Here is a 19,290-nt window from a genome sequence, read left to right as displayed (position 1 = left end):
GACTATCTGTCTGGAAAGGGTTACAAGGCATTTCTAAGACTTTGGGACGTCAACAAACATAAGTGAGAACCCCACTAGAGAAAACCTGCAACTTCCCTAAAGAGTGTCTGCTTGATGGCAACCAATCTACAACACTGAAAGAAGGTCTAAGTGTATGTTCCGTTAGAAGCAATTTTAATGTAATAAACCATTAATCGGCAACTAATCATAAGTCGATTAATTGTTTACATCCCTAACCAAGACTGATGGTTCAAGCATTCAACTAAAGGCTTTATATGACAGATGAACTAAACACTCATGTTACTGTGAACTTTCAGTTTACTAGTGAACTGAGACACATTTACAAAAGTCAACTCATTGCTATGAAAAACACCTGTGTTCTACCTGATATTTGTGACACTAAACTCAACTACTAAAACAAAACTACTGTGTGGACATTAAGGTTATACAGTTTTGGCTGCTAGAAGTTGCACCATCTCCAGTGTTTTTGAACAAGACTCACCTTTTCAAAGAAAATAAACCGAATTTTTGGTCCAATGACATCATTGTCTTAAACATTCTTCATGTAACAGTGAAGAGCCTTTTAGATGGCAAAGTAATGTTGTGCAATAGATGTTGTGGACAAGAGTTAAGGGATATTTTATAGCTGCATGCATCATCTCTCTAAAGTCTTAACCAATTCTAGATGATAAAGCCAGTACTGGGGTTTTTTTCAGACACAGAGTCAATTTAATCTTTATTAAATGTCTTGTGGTTTACTTCTATCCTTAAGCAAAGACATAATGCACCATGAGAGCAGGAGTATTTTTATCTGAAGGTTTAATAATTTCCTAAAGTTGCAGTGCCATGATGGAAGAAGTCACCACTCAAAAACTTTATACTTCTTGGATAACACAGCCATCTGAAAAATTGCCAGCCTCTATATAAGGAGTTTCATTTTTAAAAGGTTTTCCACAGGATGGTAGATTTTTCACAGGTTGTTAATTTAGTCTTTACCTAAATATTTATTTGAACAACACTACAGGCTAAATGTTACATTTAGCTCAATTTGACATTGCGAGTCCATCTACTCTTTTCAAAACTGTATATGTGCCGAAAAAGAGGGCTTGCCTGAAAATATCCAGTATTATCAAGACATCAATTCAAATACTGGGAGACATGAAACAGACATTCTTAATAATAACATTAATCAAGGGTTGCTTGAGAGGGACATCTGGAATCTTTAACGTTGTCAGTGAAATCAAACTGCAGCAGCAGATCTGGGGTTATTTGCTGTACTCATTCACCCAGCTTTAGTTTCCCTATAACCTTAATGACAACTATGTCTGTTCCAATCAACTCAATGCTCCTCCAGAGCCCATTTTTCAAACTTTCTGACAGTTTTAAGTGGTTCCACCTGCAGCCCGACTGACCCACCCAAGACACCACTTTTACCCACGTGTGTGGATGCAAACAAAGAAGGCTAGAAGCAACTTCCATTTGCTGGGGAAAGGTCACTGAGGCAATAAATTAGTTCCAGTCTGCCTATCCCCCTTTAGCAGTGTATGAAAGAACAGTTAAAAGGAAAAACAGCAGGGGGAGGAAAGGGTGTGTCATTATACGTGATCGGTAGCTCTCTTAAGGTGAAAAACATCAGCATCATTATAAAAACATAAAGGTCTTTTTCAAACATTAACTGTCTGTGAATTAGGCTACACAACTGATTGTGTAGCCCTGATTTCTAAACACAACATAGATCAAAATAATCAACTTTCTGGACTGTAGTAATATTGAAATTCAACGAATTAGAACATACCACCTGATAAGGCTCGCTTATCAGATTAAAAGTACCTTCCTGAAATAAAATCCTTTAAGAAAGTATGGAACATATTTTAATAAGACCACATTTTTGTTTAAAATAAAGTATCTTTTAAATTGGTTTGACAAAATATTATAAGCTTATATATTGGGTTGCATTATATATAACCAGAAAATAATTATAGTTAACAGAAATAAAGACTTTAAAATATCAGTCTGTGTGTAATTAATCTATATAATGACTTGGTGAATTGAGTTACTGAAATAGATTAACAGTTTAATAGTACACTGTTTTATTGAACATGTATCATGTTTTCAGATCTATTAATGCATTAAAAATGTTTTAGAAAGGTATTAAGAAACTACATATGCATTGTTTTTGTAGACATGCACATAAACTATTTGGTTAAGTATTCATCAGAAGTTATACCCTCACTGTCACATATTGCCTATTTTCCTAATATTGTACATCCCTAATATTAATCTGTGCAATTGAGCATGTTGATGTCATCTTTGTATTTTTCCTCAAATGACATGTATAACTGAATAATCAAAAACATAAATAAATAAAAATAAATTGATGGATTATTTAAAATAGTACTTAATTAGTAAAATATTTGATACTTGAAGTCATAGTAAGACCATGTGGTAAGAACATCTGCAATATGATGGAAAAAACATGCAAACTGCTCACACCTGCTGAACTTATGGGGTAAGGTTTTGCTGGCATATTATTAAATGGATTTGCTTTGTGTATCAAATGCTGAAGCACATCTGAAAAAAGACATTTAGATTTATATATATAAAAATATTTTTTTTCTCTCAGTGTGTGAAATGAAATAAAATAAAATAAATTTCTCCATTTCAAGTCAGTAATTATTACCAGGAGGTCAGCTGACAGATTGGGCCCTCACCCACAGCAAACTGTTAGAAAATGTATTCATATTTATTATTTAAAGCCACACTGACTCAAGCCATACCGTGCTCTGGGGTCTGCAGAGAGGATAACTGTGCTTTCCCTGACCCTAGAACTGCACAAGTCCCAAATGAAGGGAAAGTTGAGCCCTGATGATCTTTGTAGACTTGATGGTTTGCTGCAGTCTGTCCCTGATTAGTTAATAAACCATAGCTTTGAAAGAATTTTACTCAATAAATTAAAATCACTGCCTTAAGAAACAACAGATCCTGGTCTGAACATACATTTCAGGCATTAAAAAGCATTGTAAAATTGATGTTACCCTTCCAGCAGGTTCATGGTAGAAGTGGTAACTTCAGCATACAGCAGGGTGTTTCCCAGATGGTTGGTCTTCAGATTTGTGCAGTAAGTCTCCATAACAAATTGGGTCATCTCTTGGGATTCTGTGACCAAAGACAGACAGTCCAAGGGACCTTCATGTGGTTCAGGGCTGGACACTACCCTGAAGGAGGTTTTGGAGAATCGAACAATAGCATCTTCATCAGCCCGTTTGTGCAGGAACTTCAGAAAACTTTCCTTGGCATCCTGAGTGAAATGTGAATATGTCTAGATTTAGTTAGATAGTGGTGGTTAAGTAGGAAGGAGCAATATAACCAGAGTTTGTGGAGATAAATTATTTAGAGGAATAATTTTAGTAGAGAGAAAACTTCAGGGTATTGCCCAGAAATCATTTGCATTCAATGATATGCGCAATATTCAGTTTAAAGGTTAAAGAAAGGGAAAAAAAACTAGAAGGAGCTAAGACCAATTCTCTAAACTGAACAGGAAGTTCAGTTTAAAATGGCTGATGACACTCTAGGCCTGTCGTGATGAAAATTATCGACCTCATTTTAATTTATTGGCTTTATCGTTTCTTCCTGCCTTTTTCTCATTCTATTGATAACACTGAATGAAAAAAGGCTCTACTCCGGTGCTCTCCACTGACCCCTCCCTTTTTTATTTCCGTAGTGCAGTGTTGTGGTACTCGAAGTTGGTCTTGGTCTTAAGACCGGTCTTAAGACCATTTTGTGATGGTCTCGGTCTCGTCTCGGACTCGACCGCATTTGGTCTCGGTCTTGTCTCGGTCTCGGGCGCTGAGGACTCGGCATTTTATTTCAAGATCAGTCAAGACCGCAACTGTGAAAATATCACTAAACGTACAGTATACTGTCCAGTTTAACATCTTTGTTTTCAGTGGATGCAAAAACGCACTGATTAAAATCCAAGCAACTACGTGTTTCTGTTACTCCCCCCTCTCCTCCCCACCTTTCACTCGCGCGTGGCGCTCCAGGACATGCGCAGTGGTTTCCTCTCAGCGGCAGAAAATGTTTGTCTAATCGTCAGTAATATAATAGCGCTGCATAAATAGTAAGAAATCCGATGGCCACAGCTAACTCAGCAGCGCTTCGCTTTCACAGACGGTGGGGACAACGTCTAACTTTTTTCGTCACTTAGAAAAGTAGCTCAAAGAAGGTAAGATCCGTTAACGTGATGTTATCAAAGCTAGCTGTACAGAGACACATAAGCATTGTGATGAAAAATTTTATCACTCACTGTGCTGAATTATTGTGCGGAGATGTTGTCGCATATATGGGATAACGCTGTGTCCAAAAGTCTGCAATATAGTGAGGTGACATTCAGAAACAGTCGATTCTTCTCCACGGCCCTTTACTTATTAGATAGGACTGGAGTGTCACTCACTGAGAGCCGTTGTTCTATCAGATAGCCATACGCTGTCAGGATAGCATACATGCATTAAGCATTAAGAAATCCGACCATCAGATGAGTTGTCAGTTCACCATACGCAGCAAGTTATGATGAACATAAGTCATTAAATTGTTTTCAATGATAACTATATAGATATACATGTGTTGTCATGGTTTCAAAGTGTATTTAAAGCAGGGTCTGGCTGCAGCTGGAGTCAGCTACAACACACGCTCGTGTAAAACTCACTTAACCGCTAAGTCAGGATGCCATACAACTGTTAATAAAGTGTATGACGATCTACGTCATGATTCTATGTTGTTGATTAAATGAAATCTTATGGTAATGATGTGTCTGACAGATATAGCCGGTGTTCTGTCACATAGCCATACGCTGTCAGGACAGCATACATGCAGTGAGTACCATGCCAGAGCATGCGCATTAAGAAGTCCGACCGTCAGTGGAGTTGTCAGTATACGCAACAAGTTATGACGAAAATAAGTCATTAAATTGTTTATAATATGACATAATATGATAACTAGATAGATATACATGCGTTGTCGTGGTTTCAAAGTGTGTTTAAAGCAGGTCTGGCTGCAGCTGGATGCCATACAACTGTTAATAACCAAGTGTATGATGATCTACGTCATGATTCTATGTTGCTGATTAAATAAAATCATATGGTAATGACAGCGTATGCATATCTGAGCTAAGCGTACGACTATCTGACAACGTATGCTGATCTGACAGAACACCATGAGTTTGTGCTAAGCGTATGATGACCTGACCTGACAGAACACCCGTTCTTTGTTCTTGTAATGCTCTGTGTACACTGCATCATTATTTTATTTTATTATGTACGTTAATATTTAAATTAACAAATAACTAAAACACAAGAACGAAAGAGAACGCAGAGCATGCACATTGCTCTTTGATTATTTTTGTTCAAAGTGGCAGCTGTAATGTCTGCCATGGTGTCTGACTACCTGGCTTCATGTACTGGGATAGAGAGTGAGAACAGTCACGGTGAGCGCCTTCTGTTTGGTTACTTCTTGCTTGTTGCTCCTTGGTCAGTGTTCATGGTTGAGCGTTATTTACCATCAGGGCATTGCCTCAATTGCTATGTTTAATGGTGCAACAGTGGTGGTTTCTTATATGAGCAATATGGGCAAATGCCCAGGGCGTTATGTTTTTAGGGATGGCACGAGACCATCACACTTTTTAGCACATAAATTGAATATTTAATATTGGTAAAATGCACTAGGACTACCAGGATTTTGAAAAATTTCTATCTCTACCAAGAGGGGCCAAATTGGGTATCTTCCTAGAACTACCGAGAGAGGGCCAAACTGGGTTATTAGCATCCAAATGTGGCCAAACTGACGACTCTCAAGGGTCTAATTAGCATCCCTGTAGATGTGACCATAGCCTGAGGGACCAGCAGGGGGAGGGAGAGCCAAACTCACCGGACCAGTTTTTGCTCCAATTCACGCTTATTGTAAATATATGTACCGCAAATGTGCAGTTGTGCAAAATTGCGCTGATTAGTGCAGAACAATGATTTAACTTTTATTGTAGAGTGAGATGGCATGAGGCAGGAAAGATTTCCTGTATCTGTCCCTACCACAGCAGAGTTCAGCTTTGCCCCCCCTCTTGTGGTGCGTCAGTAATGGCCTTATTTACACAACAAAAGCGCCTCTTCACACCCTCTCTTGGAGTGCCAACGTGGCCCCTCTCTGGTAGCTCTAGGGCAGGGGTCCCCAAACTTTTTCCTGCGAGGGCCACATAGCTGTTACTTTCTCTGGTCGGGGGCCGGTCTTAGTTTTTGGAGAAAGAAACCTTAGAAAATTCTTGTCGACGGAGGCGGGGAGGGGGAGGAGAAGGAGGAGGAGGGCTGTTCTGTCTTTGAAACTTTCGAGCACGGGGGGGGGGGGGGGGGGGGTGCGCGACGACACATTCGCGCTTTTACATAGATTGTTACCCAGAATGCAAATGGAAAAAACCGCGAGTGAAACGGTGACTGGGACTGATTAGTATATATTCCATTGAGGGAAAGTTAGTTTCACATCTGCTCAAGCCCCCTGGTGGTTGAAGAAAAATCCACATATAAACCGGAAAATACAATATATGAAAAAAAAACACTGAATGCTCTCTGGTATGAGGAGGCGGGCCGGATCCGGCATTGTTCTGGGGGCCGGACCAAATGACGTGGCGGGCCGGATCCGGCCCGCGGGCCGTAGTTTGGGGACCCCTGCTCTAGGGAGAGGGCCAAACTGGCCCCTCTCTGGTACCTAGAGGAAGAGTCCCATTTTGGGTATTTTGGGTTGGTAGTCCTAGTGTTAAGTATTTAATATCTAGGTGTTTTATGGTAATATGGATCTTTCAGATTATTTTGAGAAGCAATTTCGATCATATTTTACATTTTATTGTGTCATGTAGCGCGGGCCGCTGGTCTTGGTCTTGACTTGGTCTCTGACCCCAAAAGTCTTGGTCTTGTCTCAGTCTCGATACACTCTGGTCTTGGTCTTGTCTTGGTCTCGGGTTAGGTGGTCTTGAACACAACACTGCCGTAGTGTAATGCTCAGTTCACACTATCGTACATAATTTTGAAACTTAATGATGGTCAATAATTGATAAAATAAATCTAGCAACAGGAAAGAAACTAAAGTGAACATAGCAATAAACCGAGAGAGGATAATACTAATCAAAGGAAACTAAATGGAAATGAATGAAGAACAAAATGCAAGAATAAACTAAGAAACTAAAGTAAATACAGAGGAATAAACTCGTATGGCAAGACCTTTCAATCAATAATTAATACAGAGGACTGTATGGCAAGAATAAACGGACACTATTTCCATATAAAAGGTAAAATAATATTGATGAAGTGCCATGGCTTTGTTGAGACCACATCTAATACAGAGAATAAATATATTTTACCGACCATAACAGTAAAGAACTGATCACTTATTTATGTTTTTAATTAGATTTGATATATTTATTTCTTCAATATTATTTTCCATGTCAGTGTTAATGTCATGAGGCTGATGACTCCATGACACTTTCAATTTGACTCATTAGGATTTGATGAATAACCAGATTTGTTATTTGTAATTTCTGTCCAGTAAAACTATTAACCTATAATCAATAGACAGGTCTATATAAAGATATTGTAGCAGTCCCTCAGACCCAAGAAAACACGGAGAGCTTCGACGGGTGCAGTACTTCTTTCCAAACCAAGTTGTTGAAGTGCACTGAACATACCGTGCTTCGAATACACCGTGAAAACTAAAGAGAATAAAATACATTTTGCTTAAGTGCTGTTATTTGACACAAAACATGAATACATTATAATAATAATGCTAACTTCACAATAGAGCTCTAAACATGTACCTCGCTCCGCTGTCCAAGGGCTGCAAAGTTTATGGCGGTAAAGTCCGTGCGGTGCTGCCTTTAGCCTGTTCTTAAGAATGTGCGCTACAGTCCAGAGTCATTAAGATGAAGAATATCCTCCTCTTCCTCTTGTCTGTGGGATATTTCAGCCCAAAGCGCTGACTGACAGGAGGCTAGCAACACTTCCTCTCATTTTACAGTTTTAAATGAAGGCACTAACTCAACATGAACCAAACTACAGCGCCCCTACTGGGTACTATGGGTAGCAACTTAGAATCAGCATATAAAACATGGAACGGGCATTTACACTCCCACCAAATCATGTATGATGAGAGCTTATTAACGATTCATGCATGATTTTCAGCATGACAAATGGACGTTAAAGAAGTGAACAAACAAAAATACAGTTAACGTCACACATTAACCTTCAGCAATGTAATATCTGATGTAAGACTAATGAGCATCAGTTAGTGACTTTCTAAAAGAACTACAAGTTTTTGAACAGGTCTTTCAATAATGTGAGGTTTGTGTGTTGTACCCTGCTTCTTTGCTGGATTTCGATCACCAGCTTGGTGCGCAGAGTAAAACTTCAGTTTGACTCTGCGCACCAAGCCATCATCCTCTTGTGGTGCTTCAACAACTCGACCCAGTTGCCACTGACTTCTGGGAAGCATGTCTTCCTTTATGATGACGATGTCATTTACCTCAAGATTGCGACGAGGTAGGTGCCATTGTTGTCTTGTGGATATGTTCAGAAGGTACTCCACTTTCCACCTACTCCAAAACTGTTCCGTTAGATACTGCACTCTGCGCCATCTTTTTCTTGCATACAAGTCTTCCTTCACAAACTTTCCAGGAGGAGGCAGTGCAACCTTTGATTTCATTAATATGAGATGGTTTGGAGTTAGAGGTTCAGGTGATTTAGGGTCATTGATTCCATCAATGCTTAGTGGTCGGCTATTGATTATAGACATTGCCTCATAAAACAGTGTTCTTAGGGAAGTGTCATCCAGCCTGCCTTGTGATTGAGCGATGGTGGCATTGAGAACACTGCGGATGGTTCGAATCTGTCGTTCCCACACACCTCTGGCATGGCTGGCAGATGGGGCATTAAATACGAACTCGCACTGTTTATCTGCAAGGAAAGCCTGCAGGGCGTTTCTGTCACATTCTTTGAGCGCCTCCTTTAGCTCATTTTTGGCCCCAATGAAATTTGTACCTTGATCGCAGTACAACTTACAGACGGCTCCTCTTAAGCTGATAAAGCATCGTAGGCCATTAATGAAAGAGTCTGTAGACAGGTTTTCTAGCATTTCAATGTGGACTGCGAGTGAGGAAAGGCAGGTAAAGAGGAGTCCGTACCTCTTTTGCTCTTTGCGACCTTGCTTTGTGGTGAATGGTCCGAAACAATCCATTCCACTGTAAATGAAAGGATCTGAGACTTCAACTCGTTCCTTCGGTAGTTCAGACATGTGCTGTTCTTCAGGAGACCGCCGAAGTTTTTGACATTGAACACATCTGCTTATTAGCTTTGCAACTTCTTTGCTCCCACCAATCACCCAAAACCCATTTGCTCTGATCTCCATGAGCGTCTGGCTTCGGCCTTGATGACAAATCTTTGAATGAAAGTGAGACATGATCAGGTTTGTAATGTGATGGTCCTTTGGGAGAATAATAGGGTGTTTCAAACCTTGGCAGAGTGTCGACTTTTTTAGTCTTCCTCCAACCCGGAGAAGTCCCTGATCTACAACAGGATCTAGTTGAAAGAAAGGGCTTGAACTTGGGAGACTATCATTTACTTTCAACGCTCTCAGCTCTTGAAAGAAGGATTGCTGTTGGAGGAGTTTTATTATTATGTCAGCTGCTCAATTGCATTCATCTGCTGTTATGACACTGCCATATTGGGTTTTGTTTGATCTCAGTCTTTTTATTCTTGCCACTACTTTAAGGAGCATTGACCAGCTAGAGAACCTGTTGAAGCGTCTGAGGATATAATCTTGTTCGCTTGTTTGAGTCGTAAAGGTTTTGACTGCTTTAACTTCTGGATCACCTACCAACAGTTCAGCTGAGGGGGCAGCTGAGTAGGAGATCTCTTGTTCCCACAGAAACTTTGGGCCAGACAACCAGCAGGTTGTCATAATCTCTGATGCACCAAGGCCTCTAGAGGCATGGTCCGCTGGATTCTGAGCTGTGTCAATGTAATGCCACTGTTTGGGATCTGTAGTTTCCCTAATCAACTGGACACGATTCGCAACAAAGACGTGAAATCTCCGTGCCTCGTTGTTGATATATGCCAAGACTACTTGGGAGTCAGTCCAAAAGAACTCCTCATCAACATTAATCTCAAGTTCTGATCTTAGCATAACGCTCATTTTAGCTGAAGTGACTGCGGCTGACAGTTCGAGTCGTGGTATGCTTATAACTTTGGTAGGTGCGACTCTAGCTTTGGCTATAACCAGACTACAGTGCACTTTGTTGTCATCACTTATGAACCTAATGTAGGAACATGCTCTATAGCCTATGTTACTGGCATCGGAGAAGTGATGCAGTTCCACTTTAGCAATGTCTTTTAGTTCAGGTGGATGGTAACATCTGGGTACTACAACTGATTTCAGTTTTTCCAAACCATTTTTCCAGTCCTCCCACCGTGAGCGCAGGTTGTCGGGAATGGGGTCATCCCATTCAGTACCTCTACGGCAGAGCTCTTGTAGGATACTTTTGCCACTCAAAGTGAATGGAGCTACAAACCCCAGTGGGTCATACAAAGATGCGATAACTGACAGTAGGCTCCGGCGAGTAGGAGGCTGGTCCTCCTACTCGCCGGAGCGAGTTATGACATGGGTCATAACTTTATGTACTTCCTTGTTTCCATTTTCAGCGGGGGAAACAGAGCCCTCAGTTTTCGTTTCTTTGGGTTCCTTTACTCCCTCTGTGTGGAGACAGGTAGGGTGACGTCGGCCACACTTACTGCAGGAGTGACGTACTTTGCATTCTTTAGTTACATGGCCTTTTCTCAAACATCCAAAGCAGAGGTGATTTTCACGAATGAAAACTTTCTTTTCATCAATGGTTTTTGCTGCAAATGTAGGACACTTAGCTACACCATGCAGTTCGTCCTTGCAAAACAAACAAGGTGGCTTAGGTTTATTACCAACCACTGTGGGGAAGGGAGACTTTGACTGGACAGTTGTAGTAAGTGCTTTAGCTCTTTTAATGTGTCTCTCCTCTGTTTTTTCACTTATTAGGAATGGTGAGGCGACAGGGTGACAAGCAACTTTCGCTTCCTTTTGTAAGAACTGTGTGAAGTGAGCAAAGCTGGGGTACTCCTGATGTTTGTCTAACTCTTCCACAACGATACGACTCCATCTCTGTATTATCCAGTCCGGCAGTTTTTTGAGAAGTTTGTGATTTTCCTCACAATCATTAAGGATTTCTAGGCCCTTGACTTGGGGAATAGCCTCTGCACAACTCTGAAGAAAGTCTGCAAACTCTCTCAGTGCTAAAGGATCGTTAGCAGCTATTTTGGGCCATTTTGTAAGCTTGTTTCTAAATGCTCTTTGCACAATGAATGGGTTGCCATACCTTTCTTGCAGAACATTCCAGATGCTCTGGTATGCCTCTTCAGTGTTACGATAAAAATATCCCTCTACTGCCTTTCGAGCTTCACCTGCAATATAACTCTTTAGATACAATATCTTCTCGCATGCAGGTAAGGGTTTGTTGCCAATTAGTGTCATAAAGGATACTTTCCAGTCAACAAACTTTAGAGGGTCACCACTAAAGATAGCCGGCTCAGGTACTAGAAGTCGGTTTAAGGTAAGGGAGTTTGCTAGAGCTTCAGCTAAACTAAGTTCTCCTCGTTCTGCACCGGTGTAAGTGATGCTTAAACGACAGAGCCAACGGATTTAAGGAGGGCTGTGGTACACTGACAGAGTCTTTAGAGCGTTCTTAAAGTTGTTGCAGGATGCTATATCACAGCTTTCAACATCATTTACAGTGCCTAAAGCTCTTACACGTGCTGCTGCTATTCTTACTTCACTTTCTGCCTTTAAATGCTGCAGTTTAATTTTTTCCTGCTCAAGCTTTGCCTTTGTTTCCACTTCTTCTTGTTTTAACTTAGTCAGTGCTTCATTTTCCTTTAACTTCCATTCATTCTCCATTTGGTTGACTTTAGTTTGCTGTGCAAGTATTTCATGTGTAGCCTTTGCTTGTTCCATTTTAGCTGCAAATTCAGCATCTGCTTCACGACTGCTTGAAGAATCTGTCTTTGAGTGTGCAACTGAACCGTCTGGGAACGATGTTTCAGTTTTTGTATCTCCAAACACAGAGCCATAGTCATTTTTGTTTAGCATCAACCTTACTCTTTCCTTCTCAAGATGATCATTGAAGGGCTGATCAATATTTTCTTGTCGTTTAGCAATAATCTCACAAATGTCTGTGGTAAGCACAGTACAGGCATCCATTCTTTTTACTACGTTTGGAGTCATGTTTTGGTTGCGGCGAATGGGTTCATAATGTTGTACAGCCGCATGCTTGTCTCTTATGTCATGACTGGCACTGTTTAAATCTCCAGGTGAGCAGAAGGCCTTCAGTTTTGTTCTAATTTCTTTAGCCGACTCCTTCCAAGAATTATATGCTCTGTCAAATGCTCGTTCGTGTTTCTTTGCATCCTGTTCATGCATTTCTTTGCCCTTTTCGGTTAGGTGTCTTTCACGATTGCTGGATCTCACCTCTTGCTGTTCTAAGTTGTCAGGTTCTTCAGCAGGGTTCAACATTTTGTTCCTTTACTGTTTGTGTTTACTCTTTGTAGTGATGTCTGGACTTAAATTTGAATAAGTGTTGCCTTAACTTTAAGACTATATGGGAAACAACACTCAGATCAGACATTTAAACCATATAGGTGTACAATTTAGTATCCACACGTATAACAAATGTGACTGTAAATACTGCTGATATACCACAAATTATTTAGAGGATAAGCCACCCATACAATTTAAGAAATAGCATTAATTTAATGCAAACAAACTGTAGCTTTAAGACAATAAAACCACAACTGCATTTAAGGCTTTAAACTCTTAATTACTGTGCAGGTAATTTGATCCTTTTATCAGCAAAGTCCTTATTGAGTAAAATACCTGAACCTTTATGAATAACCGAGACAGAGCCCAATATGAAGAGTCGTGAGGAAGTGGCAATGATTCTTGACAGGGGTTGAGTCTCTCTCGGCTGCGCAGGCCTCGCTCGACTGACACGTGGGTTGCACTCGCCTGATATGGGACCGTCTTTCACTCAGCGACGAGTTTTCACTGTAGCAGTCCCTCAGACCCAAGAAAACACGGAGAGCTTCGACGGGTGCAGTAACTTCGTATTTACTTCTTTCCAAACCAAGATGTTGAAGTGCACTGAACATACCGTGCTTCAAATACACCGTGAAAACTAAAGAGAATAAAATACATTTTGCTTAAGTGCTGTTATTTGACACAAAACATGAATACATTATAATAATAACGCTGACTTCACAATAGAGCTCTAAACATGTACCTCGCTCCGCTGTCCAAGGGCTGCAAAGTTTATGGCGGTAAAGTCCGTGCGGTGCTGCCTTTAGCCTTTAGCCTGTTCTTAAGAATGTGCTACAGTCCAGAGTCATTAAGATGAAGAATATCCTCCTCTTCCTCTTGTCTGTGGAATATTTCAGCCCAAAGCGCTGACTGACAGGAGGCTAGCAACACTCCCTCTCATTTTACAGTTTTAAATGAAGGCACTAACTCAACATGAACCAAACTACAGCGCCCCTACTGGGTACTATGGGTAACAACTTAGAATCAGCATATAAAACATGGAACGGGCATTTACAGATATAATCCATGTTTCTGTCTCATATTTGTATGGCATTAAAAGGAACTTTTCTTTTTCCACTGAAAGCTCTGGTTTGCACAATAAATGCCATGTGGGTGAAATTTTATGGATGATACTCTGATGTCCCATTCTCCTGAAGGCAGCACAGAGCTGCACCACCAGAAACACTGAAGAGAAGAAGAGCTATGATTAATGTAGTTACAGTTCTATCCATGTTTAAGGTCATTCGGTTTGCAAATAGAGTTTAAACTGGCATGTTGTTCATCTTTTATCTCAGGGGTCCCCAAACTACGGCCCGCGGGCCGGATCCGGCCCGCCTCCTCATTTGGTCCGGCCCCCTGAACAATACCAGAGAGCATTCAGTGTTTTTTTTTCATATATATGTGGATTTTTCTTCAACCACCAGGGGGGCTCTTGAGCAGATATGAAACTTAGTTTCCCTCAATGGAATATATACTAGTCAGTACCAGTCACCGTGTCGCTCATGGTTTTTTTCCATTTGCATTCTGGGTAAAAATCTATCTACAAACGCCAAAATGTCGTCGGCAGTAATCCAGCCCCCCCCCAAAAAAGTTTTCTAAGGTTTCTTTCTCGAAAAACTAAGACCGGCCCCCGACCAGAAAAGGGAACAGTTATGTGGCCCTCGCAGGAAAAAGTTTGGGGACCCCTGTTTTATCTGGTCATTTTGTGCAATATTTAACAACTAGAAAATGGCAAAGAACATGAATATTTTTTCCACTCTGATTGGCTGCTATTAGGCCTACCAATTTTAACTTGAATGTTCATTGCATTTTTTGTAAACACCTGTGAAAATAATTTCTATTCCCATGACTTTTTTGTTCTCTGTGAAATTATTTTTGATGATAAATACAGAAACAAGCATAAAAATCAAAACATCTACAATAGTGATAGTAATATTAATAATAAAATAATAGTCAGTGTAAAGTAGCCAGCAAATTATTTGGTGGGGGGCGGTGAGGGACCTGGATAAAGGCCAGAGGGGCGCTGGCCCAAAAAAGGTTGAGAAACACTGATTTAGAGTAAACAAACATGGCTGAATGAATAGCCTTAACATTATAACCTATTTATGTCACGTTAACCATGAACAGCAGAAAAGTTACCGGATACATCAACTGCGGTAGCAATTTTGCTCCAACTCCTCTTCTTGTCATTTCTGTGGATATTCCTCTCACGAAATGTTGAACAAACATTAATGTTGTTTCCACATATCATTTCCGATGTCCACTGGACTCTCATTGCACATGTCAGTTGTTTGGGATTCCCCTCTGTGCTTTCCCCTCAGAAAACACAAAGGGGAATCTGTGCTCTACCTGTCACATTCAACAGGCTGCATTCTCAGTCAGGGAAAACCCCACACCAGGCCTGTCACAATAACAAATTTTGCTGAGCGATTGTCTAAAAAATTATTGCGATAAACGATAATATTATTTCAAGACCTTTTGATACTGATTTAATCGAAATGACTAATAATGCATACGATTTCCTGCCATATATAGATACACTTTCTTTTCAAAAGAACACATAACACTGGAACTAATAAACTAAATAAATAAAACAACCAAAAACAAAAATAAAATGGATTCTCAGTCTCCATTAACAAAAAACGTACTTGAATAAAAACTAAACAATATAAAGCCAAAGTGGAAATAAATACTGCATTCAACCAAAAGAGTGCAGATTATGTAGTCTGTATACTACACTGCTCAAAAAAATAAAGGGAACACTCAAATAACACATCCTAGATCTGAATGAATGAAATATTCTCATTGAATACCTTGTTCTGTACAAAGTTGAATGTGCTGACAACAAAGTCACACAAAAATCATCAATGGAAATCAAATTTATTAACCAATGGAGGCCTGGATTTGGAGCCACACACAAAATTAAAGTGAAATGTTCCCTTTATTTTTTTTAACAGTATATATTACCCTCGGTAATCACTAGATTTAGATAGAGAACATGGGCACATCCGACTACCTAATGCAGTAGTTCACATTACAGCATTTTTTTGCCCCATTTTTCCCTTATGACAATCTTAGAACGTTGGCTGATCTAAGATTCTCGCTGGTGATTTCGTAACCGATCATCCTGTAGTGTGATTTAGATCATCGTGGCCGCTCCGATCTAAATCAAGGGTTTTCCCCGACTGGGAGCTTTAACGCTGAATGTGACAGGTAGCCAATCAGAGAGCGCGGATTCTCCTCCATGCTTGCTGAGGGAAAATTACGAGGGGAATCCCAAACAGCTGACGGGCACAACCCGAAGTTCAGCGGACATCGGAGATGATATGTGGAAAACAACATTAATATTTATCCAACATTTCGTGCAAAGAATATAGAAATGACAAGGAGAGGAGTTGGAGCCAAATTGCTACCGCAGTTGATAAACCCTGTAAGTTTTCAGCTGTTCTTCGTTAACATAAATAGGTTATAATGATTTTCATTCAGTCAGGACTTTAAGCTGACTCTAGCCACATGCATCACAGGTAGATTCTAGTAAAGCAATGATTAATGCCTGGTTTTAAAATTAGTTAACTGGACTTGTAGCCCTTATTTTGTGCCCAGGTGGCTGGACACCACACGGCACGACGAACCCGATCGAACCGTTATACCTAGGATTTCTGTCGGCTAATGTGTGGTCTCTCAGGTTTGAAAATGGTACGACAATGATCCGACAACTCGTGTAGTGTGCGCTGGACATTACACTAAGAAAATGAGGAAGGGAGGGTCAGTGGAGAGCACTGGAGTTGAGCCTTTTTTTCATTCAGTGTCATCAACAGAAAGAAAAAAAGGCAGGAAGAGACGATAAAGCTGATATTTAAAATGAGGTCGATAGGTTTAATTTATTGTGCAATTAATTTTCCCTCGAAACATGCCCTTTCATGTTTATATAAGCCTTCCGTAGTCAGACCTGCTGTCACACCTCTGCAGATCTGCTCAGATTTTTGCATGTACTTAGTGAGTCAGATTGTTTCCATCTGTGTACTATTTATACTTGAAGATGGGAAGGAAGGAGAACAAAGGATAATAATGTAATAAAATGTAGCAAAAGTAATTCTCTTCTCTAATTTTTTAATTCTTTCAGAATCTTTTAACAATCTTCCAATTACAGCGTGATCTGTAATTTAAACACTTCCTGTTCACAGTGTCCATAAACACAACATTCTGAATGCACATGGACTGGAACATAGAAGCCAGACAAACTCTGAATCCCAAGTTTAGTTCTTTTGTTGGGAAAAATTCAAGTACCATAGTATTATGATGTGGGACACTTTTTCAAAGTGAGGAAGTATTTCACTTGTCACATACCTGGGAGGTGGCCAGCAGGTAGACAGGACTTGGGGCAGGAGTCTGGCTTGGTTCACAGCTGACTCCCAAGGAATTAAGGACTTCTGTCAAAATGTCATATCGCAGTGCATTGCTGACCTTCAGCTCATCAAAATCTTTTGAATCCATTTTCTTTGAGTAGGATGCAATGTCAAAATGAACCTAAAGAAACATACATACACATATCACAATTAAAATTATTTTTAACAGTCAGTCCAACAGATCAAATAGAAAATAGGGCAGCAAAATTAAAAAATTCAGAAAAGAGTTAATATTGAAACACTCCATAAAAAATTAGGAATATAAATAACATTTCAGACTTTTTGATGGATACTCTAATGACCTGAATATTTAATGAAAATGTATCCCATGGGTGGATCAATCACCTCCAGTCAGGACGGGACTGTTTCTGATCATAACCGTTGGAAATTACGGCTACATAATGGGCATGCTTCATTTGAAATTGCAACACTAATCCCGGGTGTAACAGTGGTTTTGATAAACCAGTTATGTAACTGCCAAAAGAGCAATTACATGATGTAAAAATTGTCAAGGCTTTTATTTTGAAATTTTCAGTAAGCTTCATTTAAAATGGCCACACTAATCCCATGTGTAATAGTGATCGGGTTAAATCAGTTATATCATGCTCAAAACACAAGTAGTTCTGAATACCAGCTAAGTCCTCCTCTTTAGTAACAGACAGTTCCACAATGTTGTAGTTCTTACATGCTGCAAAGGCCTCTCTTTTAACTGAGTCTTGGCCATAGATAGAACTACAGTTATGGCGTGTTTGTAGTCCTAAGCAGCAGCTCTACCCTGCTCTGTGTTATGTTGCTACAGTAATTAATCCCCTGTCAAGTGCAGCTGTGAGTGACAGACAGTTCTGTCATGTTGTAGTTCTGACATTCTGCTCAACCCTCTGAACTGAGTGTTCAGGCATAGTTAGAACTACAATGATGGCATGTTTGTAGTCCTAAGGAGCTCCTCTGTAATCCTAAACAGTCCTTCTGCCCTGCTCTGTGTTCTGTTGCTACTGTAATTAATCCCCTGTAGCTGTCAGTCACACACAGAGGGTGAGAGAATTCTCTGATTAGCCAGCCTGTTTCTCACAAAAAAAGCACTTCGAACAACTCCTTCCCGTTCAGGAACCATTACACGTATTCGAAAACCGTTTGAAGTGTATGAGAGGGCTATTTGTCATCTCTGATATTCCTGCGATTCATATTTCTACGTCATTCACAGTATTAACAGTGATGAGAGAAAGATGATGTGCGCTGAGGTCTGACATTTTTCAGAAATAAATGGAAAAACATGGATCTGAGCGTGAGTTTGTCCTGTCGCACGACATCGGTTGGAAACACCTGGGCAGAAAATCGTAAGCTCTAGGAAAATTTTGAAAACATTTTACCGGAGCAGGCATGCATATCTATGTCCTGACCGACTTTTAGGCCAATCGGGCGATATCTGTGGGCGTGAGTGCGAGTTAGAAATTATTTTGGGGTCAGTAATCCACTCTCTCCCACACTCTAGCGGAGCGGACCTCACACTCTAACTCAGAGGTTCCCAAACTGTGGGGCGCGCCCCCCAGAGGGGGCGCCGTGTCATTGCAGGGAGGGTGCGGGAAGCTGTCTGGATGAAAAAAACAAAACAAAACATGAACACTGTATGCGCTGGGTTTTTACCTTAGAATGGCCAACTCTGTTATTCCTATGTCAATTCGATACAATAGAGGCTTCCACACTTCCCATATTTGTGTCCTCTGTCACTTTTATCAGCAGTTAAAACTGTTTAATCTGTTAACATGTTGTAACCTGTTTTTCCGAGCCGCCTTTAAATGCAACATGAGCGCAACGACGCTCGCGCTGGGTTTCCACCTGTGAAGGAGACCTGCTGCTGCTGTGCGGAGCTACGGAGGTTTGTGTTAGAATCACGGCAGCAAACGAGCAAAACGCAAAGAACTTTTCACAGTTTTTCCTCCAAACTAACCGACTGAGTTGAGTAAAGCTGCTGGATGCAGGTAATGTTAGCTAAAAGATGACTAGCTAATATCAAACCTTAAGCTTAACAAGTACCTTGTAGGCTACCGATGTTGGTGTCTATTTTCAGCTAAATACATTCATTTTGCCCTCAAAAAAGTCGATGCCCCCCCCGTCACATGCATCATTTCAACCAGACAGCCATTTGTAATCCATGGGGGGGCGCAGAAAATGTTTGGAAACCACTGCGGGGGCGCAGAAG

At 40.5% G+C, this 19,290-nt stretch overlaps 1 protein-coding gene across 1 annotated transcript in view; it reads right to left on the bottom strand.

The window, feature by feature from the left end:
• hlcs (holocarboxylase synthetase (biotin-(proprionyl-CoA-carboxylase (ATP-hydrolysing)) ligase)) overlaps nucleotides 1–19,290 on the bottom strand; it is a 36,611-nt gene that overhangs the window by 11,267 nt on the left and 6,054 nt on the right. The window contains exons 5-6 of the mRNA XM_088012369.1: nucleotides 17,035–17,214; nucleotides 3,036–3,298 (exon numbers count right to left, since the gene is read on the bottom strand). Of these exons, the coding sequence (XP_087868495.1) occupies nucleotides 3,036–3,298; nucleotides 17,035–17,214 (443 nt within the window). The remainder of the gene's footprint in view (nucleotides 1–3,035; nucleotides 3,299–17,034; nucleotides 17,215–19,290) is intronic.

This window comes from Poecilia mexicana, unplaced genomic scaffold (assembly GCF_051168715.1).
Source record: "Poecilia mexicana isolate PSO_F unplaced genomic scaffold, ASM5116871v1 scaffold_14, whole genome shotgun sequence".
NCBI lineage: Eukaryota > Metazoa > Chordata > Actinopteri > Cyprinodontiformes > Poeciliidae > Poecilia > Poecilia mexicana.
The sequence above is the reverse complement of the archived record's forward strand: the minus strand, read 5'-3'. Positions and strand labels throughout refer to the sequence as shown.